The sequence below is a fragment of the Anabas testudineus genome, chromosome 6, assembly GCF_900324465.2.
Source record: "Anabas testudineus chromosome 6, fAnaTes1.2, whole genome shotgun sequence".
NCBI lineage: Eukaryota > Metazoa > Chordata > Actinopteri > Anabantiformes > Anabantidae > Anabas > Anabas testudineus.
In genome coordinates this window covers 5,859,952-5,885,277 of record NC_046615.1, presented here as the reverse complement: position 1 = coordinate 5,885,277, position 25,326 = coordinate 5,859,952, and the positions used below count along the sequence as shown (strand labels likewise).

At 40.0% G+C, this 25,326-nt stretch overlaps 1 protein-coding gene across 2 annotated transcripts; it reads right to left on the bottom strand.

Annotated features, from left to right (window-relative positions):
• Positions 1-883: 883 nt before the first annotated feature.
• On the bottom strand, positions 884-24,534 carry nup93 (nucleoporin 93). Of its 2 annotated transcripts, XM_026365724.1 has the most exons (22): positions 24,403-24,534; positions 23,040-23,222; positions 21,970-22,087; positions 12,830-12,892; positions 11,225-11,353; positions 10,118-10,192; positions 9,366-9,458; positions 9,144-9,283; positions 8,913-9,045; positions 8,086-8,243; positions 7,812-7,977; positions 7,560-7,653; positions 4,306-4,497; positions 4,091-4,217; positions 3,871-3,943; positions 3,317-3,361; positions 2,687-2,803; positions 2,462-2,580; positions 2,256-2,373; positions 2,026-2,109; positions 1,793-1,921; positions 884-1,244 (listed from the first exon to the last, which is right to left on the bottom strand). In XM_026365724.1, the coding sequence occupies exons 2-22, from the start codon at positions 23,216-23,218 to the stop codon at positions 1,134-1,136; spliced, it is 2,463 nt and encodes an 820-aa protein (XP_026221509.1). In that variant the 5' UTR covers positions 23,219-23,222; positions 24,403-24,534; the 3' UTR covers positions 884-1,133. The 2 variants fall into 2 exon arrangements, with proteins under 2 accessions (XP_026221509.1, XP_026221510.1); XM_026365725.1 differs by lacking the exons at positions 21,970-22,087; positions 23,040-23,222; positions 24,403-24,534 and adding an exon at positions 16,753-17,302.
• Between the last annotated feature and the right edge of the window lie 792 nt (positions 24,535-25,326).

The following is a 25,326-nucleotide window of genomic DNA, read 5'->3' as shown; positions in this document are numbered from 1 at the left end:
AGTGTGACTAGCTGCGAGGTCTCTTTGTTACCCCAGAAATCACCCCTCAGTTACACAGACAGAAATATCTCTCCAGTCCTGTAGCCGACTTCAAGCCAGCCAACCATCTGTCAGGGGCACAGGACATGTCACAGTCATAATCAATTGCAGACTGAAGTAATCAGAAGGATTTGAAATAATTAAACTGGTGAGATTCATATTTTACTTTGTTGATAGATGGGTGAGCTCACTTGTAAATTATTGACCCAAATGTTCCAGGAAGATGTCTTTTGTCTGCAGCTTTAAATCATGCAGAGCTTTATTTTCCTGACCTGCCCCTGAGCACATTAATAAATAATCCAACAGGATTTCATTGTGATTTTTACTTTTGCAGCTGCTATAGTTTGAATATTATGGGCACAATTTATTAATGAGAAGAAATCAATCAATCATCCTTCTATAACATAAACGTGAGCTGAGACAGACAAATTAGAAGGTGCCTGAGAAAACACCTCATTATGACAAGTTAAAAAAACACCTCAACCTCAGGACATATGACGCTACAGGCTCAAATCAGAAAATGCAGGGCTAAAGCCTAGATTGAGCTTCTATCGAGTTTAAAAGGTGGACTAAATAGACGTGAAATTACCAGAGAAAACAAGTTGACAAGATGAAGCGCTGGGACCATATAAACGTGATATAGGTACACAGACTGGAAATTTACTAGACGTAGGCACGCTCTATTTCTTTGAAAATTGAAGGCTTGAGTGACTCTGTGTATGTGCAACAGTTATAAAACCACAAATGGTAAAAACAAGGCTGAAATAAATGTTTTTTTAAAGACTGAAAAAAAAAAAAAAAAGTAAATTAAATGAATGTTAGTGCTTTCAAATAAAAAGGCAACTTAAAGTACACTTTTTTATTCCAAATCATTAAAGATACAAATGTGAAACAACAAATGGGAACAAAACAAAACAGACCAACAAAATAAAGGTGTGACATAAAGATGTATCTGTTAACACGCTGATGAATATTGTAACCTATACAACAAAATGGCAGACATATGAAAATGTGTGTATGATTGTGCCTCCAAAAGCTAACAGTGTGTGTGTGTGTGTGTGTGTGCGCGCGCGCGGTTGCATGTTGACGTAGTCTCAGTTCATCAGTAATTCCATCTGCACCAGTCTCGCGTTTGTGTCCCCGGCCATGTTGTAGGGAATCATACCAGCGAAGGTGATGAGTGCTCTTGCCTGGCTGCGCAGTTGCTGTTTAAGGAAGAGCGTATTTGACACATTAATAATAATAATAATAAATAAGAGACACTTTCTGCACATACATGTATATGCAGAAACAGAAACCCATTGCATTTATGTATTTTTATAGAGAAATGAACAGCATCGGGAACAAATCATAGCGCCAGTTTGCTTTAATTACCGGTATGCTAATGGCAAAGATACGCCAAGCCAGTATCAAAGAACTACTGTAGAGGTGACAAGGGCCAACTGTTAAAGTGGCTCTTTAACGCATCGCAGCCTGTAGCCAACCGCAAACCAGCACCTACGTTATCATATCATAAAATAATAAATAACCCATTTCAGCAGCTGGCGGCAGTTTGCTTTTGTCATTTAATAAAGGAAAGCGATGACCTAGGACAGTGGATATGCAAATGTAAACAAAGCAGCGTGTGCTTATTTTCACAAAGCTCTCGCTCACCTCATGTAGTGCTATCTGATACATTTTACGATGTGAAATAACAATAATAATAACAATAACAATAATAATAATAATAATAATAATACAACTGGTTACTCACCATGTCTCTGTCCTCTATGGTCCTCTGTGGTCGTCCGGGTGTGCCTGCTGGTGCCCCCTTTAGGCGTTTGTACTGGGTGAACAGGATGTTCATGGTGGCTAACAGCACCTCGGACAGGTTGTGCCGCACCTGAAGTCACACAGAAGTTTAAAAAAAAAAAAAAAAAGATCTTTAAGCTACATGTGCTGAGAAAGGTTGAATGTCCTTTGTGAATGTTTAGAAGCTGATCACACCTCATCGCTGAAGTTTCTGAAAGCAGCCACTCTCTCCTCCACACTGTCCTGACTGAGAGGAAGAAGCTTTAAACGCTCCATCACCTGACAGACAGAGGATTGGCGTTAAATGAGGAGCACAAAATCATCACCCCAATATAGTAATCACGGTATGACACTCTGGATTTAGGTAAATGAAGTACATATACAAAAGAAAGAGACTTATTAATCACTTTCAGGGCTGTACTCACGTCATAGGCTCTGTCAACGTGACCTACGTGGTACTCGTCAAAGAATGTCATCAGGTCTAACAGCAGGTAGAAAGTGCTATCGACAGACTTCTCTCCTGCTAGGCCCTGAGAACGATATCTGCAGTGGCAAGAGACAAGCCACCAGTTTTAGAGACTGCTATGATGCTCATGGCTAGATTTTAATTGCTCTGTGTCTATGTTCTTACCTCTCAGCGATGGCCACTGCAGTGTTTTTTAGCCTCTCCTTGTTGGACTGAGGAGCACTGACCTGGGCAATGACTGGGCTCAACAGTCTGTTCATCAGCTCCAACACCTTATCTGGGTTCTACGCAGGGAGAAATGAAAACAGTCCATAGATACAACAGTAGCTCACCAGAAATATTGGTGATGTAGTATATGGATGCAAAGATGACTAAGAAAGGTCTGCTCACCTTGGCCAGCTCATAGAGTTTGACGGCCTCCTCAAACAATCCCTTGTTCTCTGCCTCTAGAGCCACTTTACTGATGATTGCTCTGGTGTCGCCGGCAAACTTATCTATGACTCCAGGCTGAAGAGAGGATGACCAGAGAAAACCAGAGTGAGAGTGAGGACCTATGGTCAGGAAATCTGACACAGTTTATTCTTTTGCAGAAGCTCACACGAAAAAAGAGGTTGCTGCCATTGTTATACATATAATGTATAGCAAAACCATCACTGCCCCCATCATTTGATGTGAGGGAGCTGTGGTTAATATATGATTATTAACGGGATGAAACGCACAGTGATGTGAATTTCACAATACAAAAAAAAAAGAATCCTCAAACATCATATCTTGCAGATTGCTGCAGAGAAATGTCAAGAAACGTTGGAAGCTTTCTGGAGAGATTGGTGATCCATGACAGTGGAACAGAGCGCTGCTAAGTGGAGGGTGTTGCAACATGTAGGAGATGTGATGACTGAAGAAAACCCCCAAATAGAGCAAAGACAAAGAAGCAGAGACAGAAAGATATGGCTCGTAAAAGACAAAAGAAACAGAACAGACAAGAGAGGGAAAGAGACATCTAGGACAAACCGTTCCTACCTTCCTGCTGCCGTCTTTCTCTAATCTCCCCAGCAGCATGTCGAACTGTAGGAGAGACAAGTCGAAATACACATCAAATTTCATATCATACGTATTAAAGGAGAGGTAGATAGATGTTCTCGTTGTCTACCTAGTTTTAAGTCACAGTTCACTTAATGGTTTTCCAACAGAGTGCTTCTCTTGTTAATGTTACATACATTATTCTATGTCCTGATGTTGGCCAAAGTGACGATTTGACTCATTAGACTGCCCGCACTAAAAGCCTTTAGATGACATAATTGCTCAGGTCTGATGCATCAGACAGGGGTCGGGGGCAGAGGAGAGCAATTAAACAGGTACACTCTGACCCTCTTAAAATAAACAAGCCTCCATAATGGTTCTGCTGGAGCACAGATACTAGAAACTCATCATCAGCATGCAAGGTGGCCACATCCGCTGATCTGTGTGCCAGCAGGCACCCGGTATCAGTTCGAGCTGTACCGACTGTGTTAACATGGATTAAAAGATTGTACAGGAATTTTCTCCAGGCCTCTGTGTGAAAGTAGTTTACTCACCTCTCGACTCTCAATCACGAGCTCACTCACACAACGCATGAACATGTTCTCTCCCTGGCTGTCCTTCTCATTGCTATGAAAAGACACAGAGAATTAGTTAGAAACAGGCAAGAGTTGAGGTTTATCACCTAATTCCCTCTCGCTTCACCATCTGTATAGCTTAGGATGAAAATCCCAAAAGAGGACATCCAGCCCAGAGTGCGAGTTTCTGAATATTTACCGTAAGAAGTAGAAGTACTGCAGAGCTTCCCGTGGGTCAGTGGACTCAAACTTGCGCGTGTAAAGCATGAGCAGGCGGATAAAGTTGAGGCGTCGGACCATGGGAGGGTCCCCGGGTTCCTGACTCACTGCGCACACACAACAGGTGAACACATTTTTAAACCAGAGCATCTTTGTCAAGTGCTTGCACTGTATAATGAAGGTGACTGCACTCACACAGCTGGGCACTTTGACCAGATGACTTCAGCAGCAGCCGCAGCTCGTACAGGACAAGCGCCACGTGCACAGCATGACTCCGAAGTCTCTCAACGCGAAACAGAAAAGCCACCGCTGCCTCAAACTGAGCTGTCAAGAACAACACCTGGAAATACAGGAAGGGCTGCTGACTCGCAGAGAAATGGGATTCACCTGTTGGAAAAAAGAAGAGACAGAGGAGCGGGTTTAATTGAGACTGAATAAAAGGTACTAAATAAATAAAGGTATTTCTGTATTTCCAGAAGGAAATGTATTTTTTTCTTTTGAATAATTGTAAAGTTTACATTCTACCACTTCATTACTACTTGAATTCTGCAACAAATCTGATATGACATGTTGGTATAAGACAAGGGCTCTACCCCGAACTTGAATCCTAATACATTAGATTAGGATAAATTATTGTGTATGAGTCTCAAATACTCTTGAGGTAAAACTCAGTAATATGGTATTTTCAGTGTAACCGACTGTTGACTGAATCTGAATAAAATCTAAGTGAAGTTGTTGGTAAAACATCCATTATTCCTGCTGATCACAGCAGGGATACCTTCTCAATCCTTCTACTTAACAAGACCGTTGCAGGTAAAAATGCGATAACATAAAGTAACATCTAGGGCATCAAACATCAAAACATACAATAGTACCACTATCCTGAGCTCCCTCAGCTCGACTGTCACTGTCATTGTCAGCAGCATTTACTTAATACATGTTTTTCCCTGGCAGTTGTTGATCATCACTGGACTGAGGGAAAATCTTCATTTATTCTATATATTATTCTATATATTATTATTAACAATAATAATAATTATTATTATATTAACAATAATAATTACAATTCCTTACATTTTATTTTATGTGTTCATTTTTTACCTGCTTTAAGGCTTTTCTAGAATGGAGGGGTATTCCTTCTGTGATCAACTTTTCTGGCTTTCTGCCGGCCATTTTGGGTCACAGTGATTTTTAGTTGCAGTTACAACTGCCTGCCACTGGGTATGAGCCTTTAAAGTGGTGCACAGGACTGGCTGATATGCAGTTAGACCATTAAACACAAATATATAGGAAAATGGCTACTGAATAACTGTTCACTGTAGTGATCACTAAATGTGAACGGGTTAATGGCATCAGTTTAACACTCAATCTATATATACCACATCGATCTTGGACAACAGTTGCTATGGCAACTAACATGCGAGACAAATTTTAAAATCATTTTCTTGAGCACAGGTACTTAAGTCATCAAGTTTACTTTTTAATTATAATTCCTAATCCTTGTGCTGGCTGAAAGTTTGAGGGGTAGAAAAGGGTGGACCACGTCAGCCATTTTATAGCCTTATCTCAGACTTACAGCACTTTAGTTCAAAAAGCGAAAGCATATGAAAGAAGAAGAGAGAGGGAGAGAGCAACGGAGAGAAGAAAAAGAACGAAGGAGGAGAGATAAGAATGCATGTGTGCTGGAGAGTGGGGGCTGCAGCAGAGTGTCCAAACAAGAAATGAGAAAGAACAAATGCACCAGAAAGGAGGGGAGAATATGTGAAAGAGGATGAAAGCTAAGAGAGGAGGTGCAGGTGTGAGGAGAAAGAGGGATAAAGGACAAAAGGACAAGACGAAGATGCAACAAACAAGGGACAGAGACACAGAGAACAGACGAGTAGAGCGAGCGCTGGCAGTATGTGAGAGAAATGAAGAGAGGCTTTGGGCTTTATGTCCCGCTGTGAAGCAAGATGGAGGACAACAACGAACACGGTGCCAGACAACCGAAAGTGCAGAGCAGCAGGGAGAAAACAGAATGAGGCTTTAGGCTGTACTTCCCACTGAGCAAAGGGAGTGGGAGAAGGAAAATGGGAGAAGGTGAGGGCTATTGAGAGAGAGAGATGGAGAGAGAGAGAGAGAGAGAGAGAGAGAGAGAGAGAGAGAGAGAGAGAGAGAGAGAGAGAGAGAGGGCAAGGAGAAGAATGCAGTCTTATCTGAAGGGAGCAGGATCAGCCTGTGGAGAAGGCAACACCCAGGGGACAGAACTGTGCTTTCTGAGCATGTGGGAGAGGAGCCCTAATGCACTTACAAACTTATTGTCATGTGTCAGGTCGTGTGGTTGTATACGTGCACAATTTATTCTGAAATTAGGTGAGGTAACGAATGTCTGATGACGCATGAGTTCACTTGAGTTTTCTTGTATTTCTGAAACAATCCGACTTCTGTCTCGGGCTGTCTTTATTTGGCTTTGATACAACTACTTCCAACACTGGTGTACTATGACAGTCTTCGAAGAGAGAGCCCTTTGTCCCCTCTTGTTGTATTCAACGTGTTAACACATCAAGGACACAGAATTCTTAAAGGGAGATCATGAAGGCAGCGTCATGTAGCAGAGAGAAGGTGTGGTCAGATGATACATTATACAACCTAGTTTGCTTCAAGCATGCAGAAAATTTGATTCACTCTCCCGCTGAATCATAAGAACAAAAGACAAGCAACTGTGTTTTTATTTCTACATATGGCAGCTTAAAATCAATTTCACAAACACAATCTGGCTCAATTTTCCACAAACTCATGAACTTTTGTTCCTGCCTACTACGTAAAAACGTTCTGAATGTGCTCTGAGTCATATTTTGGGATGGCTTGAGGCTTATGGGCACTGTAGTATTAACAGCTGTTCTACATGCGAATGTGAAGTAAAAAAGATGATTCTTCAAAAACAAAGCTGGAACAGTCATTGCTGTTTGCTTTAGTGCTTTCACACTATCCCTGAGACTTCTCTCTCTCTCTCTCTGTCGAGAAAAACTGACCTAAATAAATAAATACTTCCAAATCCTGCTGCTTGAATTATTTCAGTAATGTTCTTTAAGTAGTAGTTCTTTAAGTACTAAGTATTTTTATTTTCTGTCCCCTTTATTGAAAAATCTAGTAAAGTCCAGATTTAATGCAAGCTGGTCTCGTTTATAGACACAGATGTGGTTGTGGACTTATCACAACCAACAGCACAAAAAGCCATTATGCCAGACATTACCCAGGAAAAGACTGATCTGAAGCTGCCACATAGCAACTATTCAAAGATCTGTGCCAGTTTCCTCTCTGCTGCAGCAGTAATATAGAGGATAAAATAAAGAAAGGAGAGATACTGTAGGGAAGAGCTGTAGGTTGTAAGCAGTTGCTGTAATATTGCTGTAATATTGCTGTAAAGACAAGCACAGGAGAAACAGACTGAGATACATGCAGTTGCATACCATAGTCCTCCAGCAGCTGTTTCTGTAGCTGTGGCAGAGTCAGTCTGTCCTGAGGGGAGCTGCTACCGTCATCATCAAAACACACCTGGTTCAGCTGTAGGATGAAAACATAATACACACAATAAAATAAAACTTTGTATACAACATACTGTAAGAGCAAATGACCCACAGAAGTCCATGGAAAACTAAGAGTGATGCTTTGGAACCAACTAAGCTTATAATGCTATTCACTAAACTGGGAACTGACCGTACCTTTAGCCAGAGGTAGTCCTCTGTCTTGTCTGCCACCTCTCCATGGTTGTCACTAATGTCACATTTCCCGATCAGGCAATAGACAGCTCTCTTGTAGGGGTCAGCGCTGTTCCTCAGCACTCTGCGATAGTGGAGACGAAGCTTGTTCTCTGAAGCCGGGGAAAGGCTGAAGAAAAGAGACAAAACAGGTGGAAGGAGAAAGGCGATGAAGACATTTAGATACAGTTTATACCTCCTTGAACTGAATAATAACATCATGTAAAAGGATTCTTACCGTCTGTCAGGGCTGTTCATATATTCCTGGAACCAGGTCTTGAAGTCTCCTAACTGATGTTGCACTTTGTTCACCACCTGCATGGCTGCATTCAGATCACCACAACGCAGACAGTAGTAGATCACAGCCCACACGGGGTGGCCCTCTATCTCACCGTCCTATTTTAACAGACGGACATTTCAAATAAACCCCCATTGTTTCCTTATGGCTGCATGCAGAATATGACCTAATTTATCATGTCAGCTACACAATTTGTCCAGTAAATGGCCAACAAGACACACATAAAATGACTTTTTCAGTCACTTAGTTACTGCAGTATGGAATACACGCACACAGTAAGAGTGTGTGTGTGTGTGTGTGTGTGTGTGTGTGTGTAAAGTGGGTTTCCTGTGCTACACTGTTACGTTGTCTGCTGCAGAATTAACAACCATCTCATCTTGTCTGTTCTTACACTAAAGGTTAAATATAATTTGGACACTGGGTGTACATGATGGTACTTTAAACAAGCTTTGGTCAATGTCTGAGTTTACTAACATTTTGCAGATAAATACCAAGGAACAGGTTTAATCTTGGAGATATTTAATATATTTCTGAGTAATGGTCAAAATATTGAGGTAGGATATGAATTTCGATTAAGATCCTAATATTTGGCAGCCTTGGCTATGTTCACAATCTGACTGTTAGTGGGCTACAATTGGCAGGTTTACTAAAGAGCTTGACAGTTGAGAACATTTTGTCACATCATAACTTTAACAAATCGCTTCTCCGTGTGGGGGAGGTAGCACTTTATTTACCCATGGGCATTTAAATGTATATATATGTGTTACCTGCATGCCAGGCAGGGGCCCTGGTAGTTTAATGTTGAGGAAGCTGCGAACTAGTTGGTACGTTCCTGGCACCCCTCCTAGTTGGGCCTGATGGAGGTTACCAAACACTGTAACCATAGTGTAGTTTTTATAGCTGGGAGAGAGCAGACACACGCAGAGTAAATGACTCACCGATGTGTGCTGTACAGTTTAGTGCTGTGTCTTGGAAAACAAAAAAACAAACACAGTTACCTGTTCTCGAGAAAGCCGAGCGCCTGACGTACAAAGGCCATCTGCATTTCAACAGAAGTGCGACTCTTGAGGGTGTCTTTGGCTGGAACCAACAACACATCTGTCATCTGCTTCACCATCAGCCACATGTCTGATACGTTCTGAAGTCACAACAGTAACACTGTTAGATCCGAAAATAATTTGAATTTTATGACAGCTCATATGACAGATCAATGTTCTTACCTTGTCATCCAGGCTTTCCGCTACAGAAGCGCACAAGTCTCCCAGATTAGGCTGAATGTGACCATTCACTATCTTCTCGTTGAAAATGTAGATCTAAATGAGGTCAGAGGTGTAAAATATAAAAAGGTTAGATGACCACAGTAGCTAAAAAGAAATGCTCAAATGCCCAGTTTTCAACAATAACCAAGTAATACGAAGGAAAGTTTGACATGTACATACAGCTCCATACTCTGCTTCAAAGGTAAAAGCAAATTCTATGACCATCGTGTAAAATGGTTCACAATAAAAAACAGGAAGAAAAGAATCATGATGTTTAAAAGGTCGTCAAAGAGGATCACAAAAATCAGACAAATGACTCCGCAAGCAATGTGTCGACACATGGTCGGAGGAAAAGCCACATTTAAAGCACTGCTTCACATGAGAAAGGAAAAATTACCCAGAGTCCTCCTCTCCTGCCCAATCAATCAATATGTTTGATCTGCCACTGCTGGCTAGCTGTGACCTCATTTTAACTCAGCAATCAGACAGGGCATCACAGACAGACTGTCACTGGACTTAGTTTTGAATTTAGATATCTGTGTTTATGTCACAAAATATACATTTATACAAATCTATCATGAATGGACTGGAACTTGTCCATCAACTATACATTTTTACTGCTCATAATAAATTTCAACTGTGTTTGCTGAACTGTCCTGGTCCTAACCTTTCAATGCAGTTTCAATACACTTTAAATGAGGACAATGACTCACCTGTCGTCCATAGGCCACCTCCACACTGTCCAATGCACTTCTTCCTGGAGCAGTCACTTGACTCACAAAGCTGGGCTATAACAGACAGAGGCCACAGATGACTGACTGATACAACTGGAAACATCAGAGCATTCTTCTTTAGCACTAGACTATTGCATTTAATGTGACATTATCAATTAAATCTGAGTTTTTCCATGATGACTACTGTGCATTTTGAGATTGGATGTGACCACAGCGTCCCGTCATGTCATCTGTCCCAACACACGCTGGAATATGTTCCCACAACATGACATATGATGAAAGCCTTTTACTTTACTCAGAGAGATTAAAAAATATCTACAGGTCTCAGATGAAACAGTTATTTTGGTTAGTTCAGATGACAAGGGGAGACAGCTAAGAGAACAGAGTCATGAAGTCTGCTTCAGAGTTTACTTTTAAGTAGACATATTTAGCACAAGAACAAACAAACAACAAACTCAAATATAGATGTTTGGAAGAAGAAATGACGCTCCTTAATGATTTCTACACAGAATCTAACAATTAAGACATCAATGGATTCCTCATAGTCCAAAACTTTGGTGTTTGATAATAAAATGAGGTCACTATCATTCGATAAATCTACTGTGTTGTAGACACACTGGAAAGTTAGATTTGTTGTAAAATATGAGACCGTAGATGACGGTCTCTGGAAATGACAGCTGGAATTTATTCTGCCAAAAACAGAGTAAGACCAAAACTAGAGATTTGTTTTCTTCATTATTAAACAGCAATAGTGGTGGACAAATTTCTTTTAGAAAATATATTCATTTTTCATGATAGATCTTGCCAGTGAAGGGCTTATGCAGGGCTTTGTCCATGAGGCAGTGAACAGCCGACTTAACTCTCAACAACACATCATGTTGCCTTGAGCAAAAAAAAATTTAAAATCCCTGCAGCAAGTGTTCTGCAAAATTCAAAAGAACTTTCATATTGAAACAGTGTCATCTGAAATGTCCAGTAGACTGTGACACTTTCTTTCTCAGTAAAGATAAATTTTCTTGGGTGGTCTCCCTTTGGACTACAGAGAGATGTTTCATCCTAAAGCAGCTAAAGCAGTGCGTCCTGTACCTCCACGTCTTGACTGAAGTCCAGTGCATCCTCTCCTGCACCAAGTAATGTGTGCAGAACTCTCTGCTTCACCTGCTCCCACTGGACAAGCATGGATTCACGATGGTACTCCTCAGCCAACAGGAACGTCTGAAACATATAAAGACAAACAGTTGTACTAAAAACACACAGTCTAAGGCAATCTTCACATTTCGTGTGTTCATACGTAGCATGCAAATCAAAGGAGATCCGGGGTAAGACTTTCAATGCTCCTAGTTGAGCTGGTTTGACTCTGAAGACAGATTTGTAAGCTAAAGAGCTTCTATGAGAAAACAACAAAGTTTAGCAACAAGCCGGTAAGTGCCTAAGCCTTTCTGCTGAATTTCTATACATAAATGCCAAAGAGGACACGCATTTCTCTTTTTGAGGACACTTGTTGACATCATAACTAAATGCTGAACCTTTTCCCAAACCTAATTTTAATTGTAACCCTGTAAAAGCTCTGTTAACCCGTGAGAGGACCTGCCAATATATCCACTCTTTCCCCAAAATGTCCCCAGTCCCCAAAAACATAAATGCACGTTATGCAAGTTGGGCCTACATATGACACACTCTCCCTCACATACACACCAGATTACCAGATTTAGCAGCAGACCTCAGTCAAGATTGTACTAGTCCACCAGGAGACAGTGCAGTCTATTTTAACTCTCCACAGAGAATCATAGTGAGATAATGGGAACGTGTTATAATTGAATCTCCAGCTCAGGGAAATGCAAATCTAGAATAAAGTCACCATTTACTGGGTTAACGTGGTCACTGCTTGGATGGGAAAGCTTTAAACATTTCTGACTTGCAAAACTACACTGTATTAAAACATATTATGGAGTCAATTATTTCCAAAAACTGTAAAATGTCCTATCAGATTAAATGACACAAACAACTAATTTGAGGAAATAAAAAAAAAAAAAAGTGAATTAATGAAAAAAAAGGCTAATAAATCATTATCAGATGTCACAAAAAAAATAATACTGTTATCTGCTTAAACACGTACAATTCAAATGAGAGAACATGTCAGATATAGTAAATATGTAATTAAAGAGCTCAGTCTGTAATGTAAAGCTACAGAAGTTAGATAGAAATCTGTATGAGCATTAAACAGCTACTTTATGTTTAATCTTCAGCACATTTGGTTTTTCCACCCTTCCACACAAGTCCGTTTTCCCCTCTCAGGGAGAGGAGAGAGATAATGGGAACAGCAGCTAATTAAACGCAGGGCCTATTAGCTCTGCACATCAGGGAAGCCATTTCAAAACTATTCCCTGAAGGTTCACACCAGAAGGACTTTTAGATCACAGCAAGCAGAAATTACTAAAAATTTGTTTTTTAAGTGTTCCTATGTTGCGACATACCACACTCCGGTGCTAAACTGAATGTTAGGCAGACAAGGAACTACTGTTTATTTCTATACATTTTTCTTTTAAATTTAAACGATTAATGTGAAGGAATAAAAAATATGTCAAGATGCTTTTTAACTCTTCTTACACACAGGGTTTAGGTTCTGTAAGACTTCTTTTTTTTTTTTTTTTTTTTTTTAATGTAAGAAGCAGATTTTGGGCACATACTGACCCTGCGGCGAGACTCCTCGATGGCTGACAGGAGGGCGTTGTCCCTCTCGTTTTTCAAGAAGCCCTGTGGATGAGGCAGAGAACAGACAGAGAGACAGGGAGTGGATGATGCACAGTGACAGCACAGAGAGCACAGAGACAAAAGACAGATAGAGAGAGAGAGAGTGAAAGACCAGAAGATATTAGTTCAACTAGTGAGTCCAAAATGAGGCAGAGATAAACAGTTTGGAACGAGTTCTAGGAGGACTGGTTTAGCAGACGCACCCTAATTTGCTCTATGGAAGATAGAGGTATCTTCTCAATTTTCTATGCCCTTCTCAGACCTCTGCAGTCCCACGTACGGTTGAGATTAGTCAAACATACAGTCGTTATTTAATACAGATGTTGAAGCTGGCCATAGAAGTTTCCATGCTTTTCACTCCGCATTTTGCTATGAGGCAGCAGCCATCATAGCCTCCATTTTGTCGTCACCTCAAGATGGCTGCCACTGCCCACGGTACGGTCATCTCCTGTTCTGGCCCTTTCTATGAAGATCAGGATTATTCATACTTTACTCATTTGATACTAAGCTACTGCTTATCTTATGCACAACATCTGAGCTTTCAACTGAGTAAGTGGTACTTATGTAACACCTGGAGTATGCAGGAGAGAACACGACAGCGCTCTTCAGAAGGAAAGTCAGTGATTGTGCACATGCATCTAGCAAAAGCACCGAAAATGGTGGCTATGCTGTCTGCAGTGGGTCACAGTGATGCAGTGTTAAAAAAAAATCGAGCCTTACCTAAAAAATTCAATATATTCAAATGCATGTGTAGTATGTTGTACGTATAAAGCCATGGACAAACTGATCCTTACCTAGTTCTCATTATCTACTATATAGTCAGAGTTATACAGGAACTACTCATTAATAATTCATTATCAATCAGGCTGTTCCTCATTCTTTCCTCAGTTAAGTTTATTGATTTTAAATTACTCACCTTTGTTGACTTACAGGTCTAAACACCAGCTAGGAACTGCAGTGTGCACATTTGCATTTCTATAATGTAAAGTAAAGCAGTGCCACCTTTTAATATTAAAAAAAAAAAAAAAAAAAAAAACCTGAGATACGTTGCATTTCTAAAATTTATGTAACCGTACATCACCTGCTCCTGACATAATAGCCTCTTAAGTTGGTGGAAAGTTGTTCCCTTTGTCAGATAATGGCATATTAATTTACTGATGACATTTCGGCACCATCTGCCTTTCCATCTGAAGCATGTAGGATCATTTTAGTTTGAAGAATAAGCACCTGTGGTAGACACAGACAGCCAAAGCCGAGTAGAAATTATTCTGTTCTGTACAGTAATGTGGGTGCTTTTGGCTTCCCTTTTCCTTCTATTTCTCCTCTCCTCACTCCTCTACTCCCCCACCCTGCTTGATGCTCTGCCTACTTCAGTCTCATTTCCACCCCTTACTTTATCTCCAAGCTCTCGGCCTTCACCTCTGGCGGTTATTTCATTCCTCTCCTTCTCCTCCTTCACTCTCATTCCTGTGCCCCAACAAATCAGAGGAAATTGGAAACACAAAGGTTCTCTGGAAGAATGAATACATTCTTGCAACAATGCCAATAACAAATTACAGTAAGAGTGACTGATAAGTATTGTATTACAAACTATATGTTACAGATGCTAGCAAAGCTAAACTCAATGTATGATAGCTGGACCAATTAGAGTATTATACTTTAAACATAGAAGAGGTCTAAACATCCTGGTGCTTTCTAGGAAAAAAAGCACTGTATGGTTTGCAGGAAGTGATGTGTTTAGTCTAAGCCATCTTGCCCTTGTCTATTATGACTTTTACAAACCATAGAAGAAGGGGTGTCTAAGGATCTGATCAAGAAAAAAAGAAACAAATATTTTAAATAAATAAATTAAACCTTTCTTTCTTTATTTCTTTCTTTCTGTAGCTCACTTTTTCCCCAGGAGAGGCTGAGAATAGGTCTATATTTAACCACTCTAACCAGAGGAGAGCTCAGGTCAATGCTCACTGGAGAGCTGCACTGGAAAAAAAAGGAATAGTTCAAAATTATTGTAACGGGGTTATGTGAACGTATCTACTACAACAGAAGACATGGTGATGACTCTGACTGTTATTCCAGTAGAACTGAGGAAAGCAGATATTTTCCAGAAATAGACAGAGAACTGCTCTTCCCAAAAGCATCTCAAGTAACAGTGGCACTGTGGTGAACACTGGATAGCTGCCGGGCAGTTACCTCAGCACTTCTGCTTTAACTGGAATACGACAGTAGGCAACAATATTTCATGGCTGTCATTTTGTTGCCTGTTGCCAGCTGTACTGCCAACGACTTTGCCTATACAACATTTTTTGTGCCAAATGTAAACTGACAACTTAGCCAACAACTGTGGCCAAAATTCCCATTTGTCTGACGATGTTAATGGTCTTGACGAGAAAATGCTCGTCACCGCGAAATGTTTTATTAACTGATATTTTAAGGGATTATCGCAGACAGGCACAGCATCATCTCTGCTAATGTCACAATGGTGGTATCATTTTGATCAGCCCCAACCAGCAGAAACACTTTATAACATATGAGACACATTGTAACATTTCACACTGACTACACAGTACAGATGTTTTAATTTCTCTGTGAATTCATTCCTAGATGGTAAAAGTAAAGATAAAATAGAAGAAAGGCGACATATTCAAAAGCTGCGCCGATACATCCTAGACAAATGCGTGCTAATCACTTTCAACAATCAATTCACTATTCACTAATAGTTGTATCTTAAGTACGCTTGCTGTTGCCCCACCCTGATACGGTGCGTCCTCAGAGATCTGAAACCCACCGTGAACACCCACCGCCTGCTGGCCAGACAGCCCAGAAGCTTCTACAGGAACAGAGCCACAAAAAAATATTTAATAAATGATAATAAATTAGGAAATACTCTAATGCAGGTGAATACAAATAACAGATAATGCTATGGGAATGAAGGCAGAATCAATTAATAGACTATTTGGATTCAACTGAAAATATCACTAACAGAAGTTTCAATATTTGTCTCTAATTCCTGCAGATATTGCGTTGATTGAAATGACGCCTGAAGCCGGACAGCGTGTCTAAAAAAGGAGCTTTTTGTCAGGAATAAACATGACTATTTTTAAAAAGAAAACTCAGTACTCCTTAAAATATATGCATTTGGTGAGTGTGTGTTTTCAAATGTGCGTTAACATTTACGCATGTTCTCATTATGCCGGCAGACACAGGCCCTCCTGTTTTGCCTTGATAGAGATGATCACAGTGCGTGAGCCTAAATGTTGTGTATTTGGTAAATTAGGAAGACAGATATTTTTTTTACTCTTTCGATCGCTTCATGCTGATTTCGCACTACAAAATTTGCAAAATATCACATGCGGTAGAGGTACAAGTTCTCAAGGAATCCAAAGGCTACAGAAGGACACAGTCAAAGAGCAGCTAAAGGGGAAATGAATGTGGGAGCCTTGCTCTCTGTGCCAGTCATGAAAGTAAGAGCAGGAGGCTTTCTGTCCTCATTTGCCATGACACTGCCCAAGTGTGTGTGTGTGTGTGTGTGTGTGTGTGTGTGTGTGTTTGTGTTTGTGTGTGTGTGTGTGTGTGTGACAGAGAGAAACCCCACCCTTCACTCCTTCACTTCCTGTATGACAAAGAGTACTGACAGCATACATACAAATATATATTGTTTGAAAATATATTTTCCCGTAATAAATTATAATCAGTTTATACGGTCATCATTGTCATGGTTGTCAAACAACCACACACAATGCAGCATAACCAGACACGGGGTTGAGGAAGACAAGACTGGTGACTAAAAAAACTCTGACAGACAAAGCACATGCCAATCTGTGAGTGTGTGTGTGTGTATATCTATGTTTATAGGCAATACTCACTCATGCTGTGCGCCTGCCTGCCTAGCAGACAGATAGATGAGAAGATTGGATGAGACAAGACAGAGTAAAAATAGTTTTTCGTTTGCCTGTCTGTGCCCAGGTATGTGGGCATTGACAGCCCAGGAGACCTGAATTGTACTTTTTCCTGTCCATCCCTCTGCGCTGCTGTGCCAGAACAGCAGCAGTGGCTGCCATGCTGGGGCGTGTTCCCTGCGCCCCGCCGAGCCGGCATGGCGGTCCGCTTTCAGCCTTTCCCCGTTCAAAAGCAGACCAGTCAGTCTTATGTGTGACCCGGAGAACGGAGTGGAAGTGCCACATCAAGACCCGTTGGAGGTGGTTTTATTGTCAGAGAGCTGTACCAACTGAGCGCACAGACACAGGGGGAAACCATGAGAAGGAACTATGGATTCATATAGAATCTCAGTTGCTACCATCAAGCGACATCCCCCCTCCCTCAGCTCTCATCTTCCATCCTCCCTCTCTGTCTCTCCCCTTCACTTCATCCCAAGCTCTCTGACAGCCCTCTAGCTCCTCCCTCCCTCAGTCCCACTCATTTTCTTTCTTTTTTATCCATCTATGCATTCTTCCTTTCTTCCCTCACCAGCTCCTCCCTCCCTCAGCTCAATGCAATTATAGTAATGGATTTTTTCCCCCTCGGTTGATGGCTTCCGACATCCTGTCTTGAAATGAGGCTAATCATGCTCTTAAGGGTCATGTTTAGTTAATGAAGGGTTTGGGAGGCACATGCAGGTGGAGGGGGTGGGGGCTGGGAGCATTCCTATATGCAGGCTGACTATCACAGCACACACAAAGCAGGCATGTTAATACGCACATTTGTCACACAGCCTTGTACACATGGCACACACTCATTCACACACAGGCACAAGTCATGTGCAGGCCAGCACCAATAAGGATGAAAATGCATGCTCCCACGTGCAGTCAAATCTACGTTATACACACACACACACTCATTCATGAGCACACAGAGAGACACTCTGTATTCCAGCAATCAGTCGCAACTATCACAGTTAAAGGAAGGCAACACAGAACAAGGAGCCTGTGCGCACACACACACACACACACATCCTGTGAAGCTATGTCTGTAGCTTTCGTTTCTCTCAGCAGATGCTCAAGGCTTAGCCAACTGCATCCGCTGAACACATGCCATCCCTGCTGAGGAATATGTATGTGTATGTATGGGCTAGGGGAACGGTAGAAGAAGAGAAAGGGAGAGAGGGAAAGGATGCAAATGGGAGGAGGAGGAAAAAAGCAAAAAATAATCAGATCAGATAAAATAAGGTAAAGTAAAACAGAACGAGAGGGACCAGCTGAACAAGAGTGAGGTGAGAAAAAGGAGACAGAGAAAGATGGAAATGTGAAAATTGAGATGAGAAAACAGGGACATAAAGAACTGCAGGCAATCGCCATTTTTCCACAAATACTGCTCTCAGCCTTTCACTTCTACGGTTTCATTTTCTATTTTTTTCAGGGGATCACTGTTTTTTCTCCCTCTATCCCTCTTTCTCTTTGTTTCATGTTGTCAATATTTCTGTTTGCCATCCTCCTTCGTTTTCATTTATATGCATTATTTGAGGACAAAGAACAAATGACCTAGAAGCAGTAATTACCAGTACACAGCGATTTGTCCAATACAGAGAACATATAATACTAATGCCATATTGAAAAGCAGAAGGATTTTACTGTAAAGACATGTGCTGTAACACATTCATATGGTGACGGTTGATTGTCGATCTGCACACACAGTTATGTTATTTAAGCATTAGGCTTGGCTGTTGAGAATTGGCTTTCGTTTCATTTTAAAAGACTCTAAATCAATCAAATCTTACCCATTTTACCCAAGCCTATCTAGCTTACAGTACAAATAATAGTGGCTTGAATAATGTGAAACAAAATTACCATTTACTTGGAAAATCTTCCAATTTCAATATATTAGGAATTAAATATGTGAAAATAAGAGTAAAGTTTAAGACAATGTTGTCAGAGATCTTTCTTTGGACACTGATGAATTAATAAATGATTTTGCCAATCCATCTGTTCATTGATTCTTTCACTTTATGATGTTACACAATTACATAATAGTGCAACAGTGATTCATGAAATCCCATTTAGTGCCTACCCACAAGTGACAACAATTGTTCCCCTAATGACAAATTATTTTGAATTGTACCTGACAAAAGAAAGACAAACAAATAATATCAAAAATTTAAAAAAGGAAGAAATTGTGTCTTTCTGCCCTCCACAAATAATCAAGAGAGGATTTAAAGAGAATCTTGGTGTGACTGCAGCCTAAGCATGAACCAATATTACTCATTCTAGAGATACAGATAACCTCCCATACTTTATCAAACTATGAATTCACATTATTTATTTTGAGTCACTGAAAAAATGCTAACAATCTATTCCTTTCTCTCTACCACGGGATATATTCAGACTATTTCTTGTGCAAAAAACATTACTCTCATGCCACACAGCAGGTGCAGACTTTATTGTGACTTAAAGTATTTACAGCCCAGTTCCCCAAATCTGACACCTGTACTGCCGCATCTTTGAAATGTAAGGATGCAATTTCTGTCTAGCTACCCTCCAACTAGTGTTTATCTCTATGATAGAGGATGTGGACATTGAATAACTTAACCTCTCTTCTCTCAGTTTAGTTGGTAACATAATGTGCCTGAGACTCTTGTTTTGAGTGATTTGTTTTTTTGTATGTGATGTATTTGGTTGTTTATGTTTGCTGGTCTTTAAAAATACTCAAAACCCTCCCAGTAGGACGTTAAATGGAGATCTGTAGGAGGGAAAAAGTGGGCTGAAGTAAAGTTGATCAGAACTTGGCTCAGTTTTCTTTCAGTGGTTTTACTTCCAAAGAGAATTCACCACAAGCTTTCCCTGTTGTTTTCTTGTTTCTGTTGAACAGGACAGAAACAGAAGCCTGCTTGATGTTTGGCTTCCTTGTCATGGAGCCAAACACACCCAGTAAGATTAGAGTCACAATTAGTCACAAACTGCAATTACTGCAATCTCATGATCTTAATTAAAAGAGAATTCCAAAGTGCCAGCAGTCAGCTCATTAGATCACTGTTCACCTCTGTCTAGCAAGATAGTTGTATCCATAAAGTGATAAGAAAAGTACAAACCCCTGTACTGTGTTATGCAATTTATGACAAATACTACCACTGTGAATTAATTCATAATTTTCTAGACATTGTCCTGGGGAGATGTCAACTTAACTCCAGTGTCATTTTAAGGATGTAGTTTGTGATGCTGCACATTGTATTTTGTTTATCTGTGTATAGCTGAGGCAGATAAAATGGGAAAGGGGAAAGTTATTTGGATATAATGCCAATGTGCCATCCATCACAATAACAACCAAAACTAAAAATCGGACTATAGCTGGCAAAAAGTTATTTTTAAAATGGAAATGCTATAAGGGGTAATAATAGGTGTTCTGAAGCTAAAGCCAAAACCACAACCCAACGGTCCACAGACTCCTTCGATATAGACAGAGCAGCGTGAGAGGTCCGTTTGCTGCAGCTCTGTTGGATTCAGGGACGGCACAGACTGTAGGTCATCCATGTATTGAGAGTGCTGAGAGCTCAAAACTGTGGATCTGGGGAGGTGTTACACTGCTAGTTAATAAGATACTACTGTAAAATGGGCTTTAAAATTAATTCATTACTACCATGTGTGCTTTCCTTTTACTCTTACCAAATTCCTGGAAGCAATTTTTCAAAATCAAGTTGCGTTTTTTGTCTGTAATAATGCAAAGGACTTATACTACTGAACAGCAAAAGCAGAGCAGTAGTGTCCCCTTACTGCCAGAACAGAAGTACTATTCCTGTCAGTCAGTCGCTCTACACCACCCAAGTTGTAATGCATTCAGTTGGCCAAGAAGAATAAATGGGATGTGGCTAAAAACAAGTAAATGTAAAAGAATCAATAATGCATAGTGACAGGAGGGAAAAAGGAAATAATGGAGAGAAAACTAAATATATAACCGAACGTTTAAGACAACAGAAAGGATGACGAGACATGAATGAACAGAGAGATGTAGACTGCAGAGGATTATGCAGGAAAAGAACGAGTATCGGAGAAACAGATGGTGCTCGGGGAAATAAACTAATTTCTCTGAACCAGGACAGAGGAGAGACGGAAGAAGGGGAATCAGCAGCAGGTGGAGGGAAAAAGTTTGACAGATATGTGTTGACAAAAAACATACTGGCTGGTTTAAAATGTGTCTCCTCACAGAAATATAACTGCTCTGTGCAATGTTACAGTGCAGAATATGCAATCAAACTTTACATTCATCAAAATACACACATCAAAATAAGGTTAATTGTAAAGATTTTGTGTGAAAAGCAGAAGATTGCTACTGCTACTCCCATTTAGTTATACATAAACTACCATGCTATCACCAATCTCTCTATCATTAATCAGATATTAGTACATGGCGCTAACTGACTAACACTTCTTCCTCTTAATTTAATCTTTCCACAGACCAACCATTACCCAGGACCACAGTTCCATTACAAACCAGTTCTTAATACACAACTCTAACTCTTACCTGACAATGCACGTGTTAAATTACATGTGTATAGTATACTCTGAATTTTACTCCACACTGTAGCTGCATTTTAACATAGTTATAAAATAAGATATAGGTTTTGTTTAAAATATTAGCTGCAACTACACACATACAGTACAGCTGACTTTGACATTCTCATCACATCTTTGATCTCCACAATGACCTTTTCCCCACTGTCCACAGAAACAAAGCCTTTTTGCTGTGAGCATTTTTCTTAATAGAAACAATTAAGTAACTGAATGGCCTTTAAGAGCTACTAGAAAAAAGTATTTTAATTTTCCAGGTCCAAACTAACAGAGTTTGTGTTACCAAATGGAATTTGTCAGCTTTATCTAATTAGTATCGTTTGCTTGTCTTAGCCCAAAGACTAATTTATAATAATAATTATACTTGCTTGTCATCTAGTAAATGTGTCTGGTAAGGCTGTTCTTTGAATGACATATGTTCGGTCAAAGACAGTTTATTGACAAAAAACTATTGCTCTCTATCATTTTGCTTTGAGAAAAACCACTCACTGACTAGACTTTCTCTAGTGAAACAATCTATATACTGTGTATACTATAAGACTGCAAAGTCAGCAGCTTGCTAAACTCCTGGCTTGTTGCCACTCATACCTGTATGTCCGTGTCTTTGACTGGCTCCAGAGGCTCAAAAGTGGTTGCAGCACTGAGACTTTCCAATCTCTGAGAAATGTGGAAGATGTCTAAACCTCTGGAACCGAGCAGGATTGATCTGAGAGAGAGACAGGGATGTGACAATGAATAAGTAAGACTGAAGGACTAATCTGTAGTTGTGTTTAACATCCACTAGAGGGCACAAGAAGCTTTGCTACTATCAATTGGCTAAAGACCATGAGGTCAGCTCTACTAATATTACACAGGATATATGTTACAGCTGCTGTACGTAACCTTTTTAAATATATTTTAGGTAGAAATGTGCTCCAAGACATATAATTCTATCAAAAAGGCTTCTTTGACTAACAAACACCGACTGAACAGCAGCAATGCAGAAATATATCCTTCTTAAATGGTTTTAACTAATCCAGAGAGAGGTTAAAGTCAGGGTTGGGAGTTGTCAACCAATAAATAACCATGCATCAAGTGTACTACACCGCTTGCAATGAGGTTTCAAGCTTGTTTTAGCATCTGGAAAACATCACCTTGGCTAATTCAGTAAACACAAAGACAATGTAAATGAAGGAGAGAAGAAGAATGACATGGCTTTAAGTGTCATTTCAGTTAACCCTTCACATTACTCAGTTAAATTTGATTTTATATGTCACTTCAAAAAAGAAACTTGTAGACTTTAAAGTACCCATATTATGCAAAACTCATTTTTTGGTCATTTTGGTACTTTTATATGACTCTCTGGTGCATGTGCACAGGTAGAGCAATTTCGGGGGTGAAGGGGTATAAAAGTATGACATTTTATTGTGAGTTTGTTTGTCCTTGGGAGACTCTCTGACACAAAGAGGAGAAACAAAATTTGTGACATAATACAGAATCAAGCTAACTTGTCATGCACCATTGCAACAGTTGTATTCAGCCTTGTTAGAGAAACGTTTTTGAGTGATAACTAATTTTGCTATGCTGGAGGAGAAACAGGCAAACTCACATCTTTACGAAGATATATCCCTATTAATCAGGTGCTCTAATGTTTAACTTGACAAGGACATATTTCTTACGCTTTTACGTCAGCAGCATCTTGTGAGGTGCGGGTGAGAGTGCGAGACCGAAGCCTCTCCCCAGCCTGCTGGATCTCCTGGAGGTTCCTCTCAACATGCGGCAGCTCGGACACTGCTTCCGTCTCTGCAGCCAGCTGCTCTGCCTGCTGGAGCAGCTCCCCAAAACCTTCTGCATCCATACCTCTACACAGAGGGAAGAAATTTACAAATTTTAAAATGTGAGTGACAGATGGTTTAATTTATTTAAGGGAGCCGTGCAATAGCTGGATGTGAATGAATGTGTGTGTGTGTGTAACTTACTGGTGTTTCATATTTTACCTATCTAGCAGTTTTTAGTTTTTATTTATTTATGACAATTTTATCTTACAGGAATGATTGCATTTAATTTCGTTGTACAACGTACAATGACAATAAAGTTATTCTATTCTATTCTATTCTATTCTAAGAGTGTTGAGTGAATACAACAGGTGGAAGAAACTGTTTACAGTCCACAGTGTGGCCTGGAACTAACTGTACAGACAATAAACAACAATGCAGTTTATTTAAAATGTTTTTTTTAATGTTCTTAGATAAATGGGTAATATAACATTATTATAGTCAAACATACCTACCTAGTAATGTGTGTGGGTTGTAGACTTTAAGCAATCACAAGATTTACAACTAAAGTAAATAAGTAGCTACTATTCCAGCACAGTATTTACGTTAAAACGTAGATATTTAACCATTTTCGTTTCGTTTTACACTAGAATATAAATATTTTGTATGAACACGGTAAATAAACAGCTTCACGTAGGGAGATCTATTACAGAGAGCATTGTTTGTTATTTACATTTCAACCTCAGTCCCTCAAAGGGTCTCTTACGTTTCACTTTTACCACTTGACAGCTAAAACAAACCTTCAAGAAAGTGTCAAGTATAGCGCACATGTCAAACAAATTAAATAAAAAATATATATATGTAGTCTAGCGTTTGGAGGACGCACGGTTTCCAGAAAACCTTCTGACACCTTCAGCCCGCGCACGGTCTACGGTGGATGTCAGATTAGCTTAGTGCTACACGAAGCTAACACCTTGGCTAACGACGTTAGTTAGCCCAGTTAAGCAACACGAATGACAACAGCAGGGGACAGTCTTTACATTATATTCAATTGTTGAAAGAGGCAGACAATACTAAAGTGACACATATGAACACGACCTAACTTTTAGACCAGATTTGTTGGTGTTTCACTTGTTAGTTTGTCAAAATGAATGGCGCTCCAGAGTTAGCTAGCAGGCTAAAAGACTCACGTTCTCGCATGCTCCCACTTAACTTAAACTATTACTTTTTTTTACCACACACGGTTGGAAAAAGACAAACTTCATACCTGCTGTGTGGTACGGATGTAAGTATGGTCCTATGTTTATTCCTCAGATGAATGTGTTTACAGTTTTTACCTCTAAATCGGGTTTATTCAGAAATACAACAAGCATGAAAGTACATCGTTTACCCCGGCACTTCTGGACTGGACGCTGATTGGACGATACCCGTTCCGTACCGGAAGTCATACTTGCTCGCTTGTTGTAAGGATGTGACAGAACCCGCTGTTCTGACCGGTGGACTGGAGGACTTCCTACAAGAGTCCAACAGCAGAACAACAACCTGATGTAAAACCTGAAAATCAAATCATATGACAGTTCAGGACACTGTTCGCGTGTGTCCTCTTAAGTTTACTGCTCCTTTAAGGTTTATTAGCTTTGTGTAAAATAATTCAGGAAATAGACTAAATCTTCTTCACATGAAGATTAGTGTTCTTTACCATTTCCATTTCCATATAGTAACCCGGCAGATGCTTTTATCCAAAGTGACATAAAAGTGAGAAAATATCTAAGTCAAGGAGGAAAAAATAACAGTAAGTAAAGTGCTACAGAAAGAAAATATTCAGTTTCACATGGTGCAAGTGCATAATTTTATTTTTTAAGAATCAACTGCAGAGAAAGTTTTAGTTGTGTTTTCAGAAGATTTTTGAAAATTAGGAGTGAGGCTTCTGAGCATGCAGAGGTTGTTAGCTTGTTCCACCATCATGAAACCACTGAGTTAAAAAGTTTAGTCTGGGATCTTCTGAGGTGAGATTCTCTCTTGTTTAGGCTTCTCATGACAGTAAGGTATAGGATAGTGAACAATGTGTGACAACAGAAAATGCACCACCATCCGGCTCTGATTTTATATACAGTAACAGTTGGCAATTAGTAAAAATATGGCTCACTGACAGAAAATACCAGAACAAGATATGTAATTTTATTCAATATGC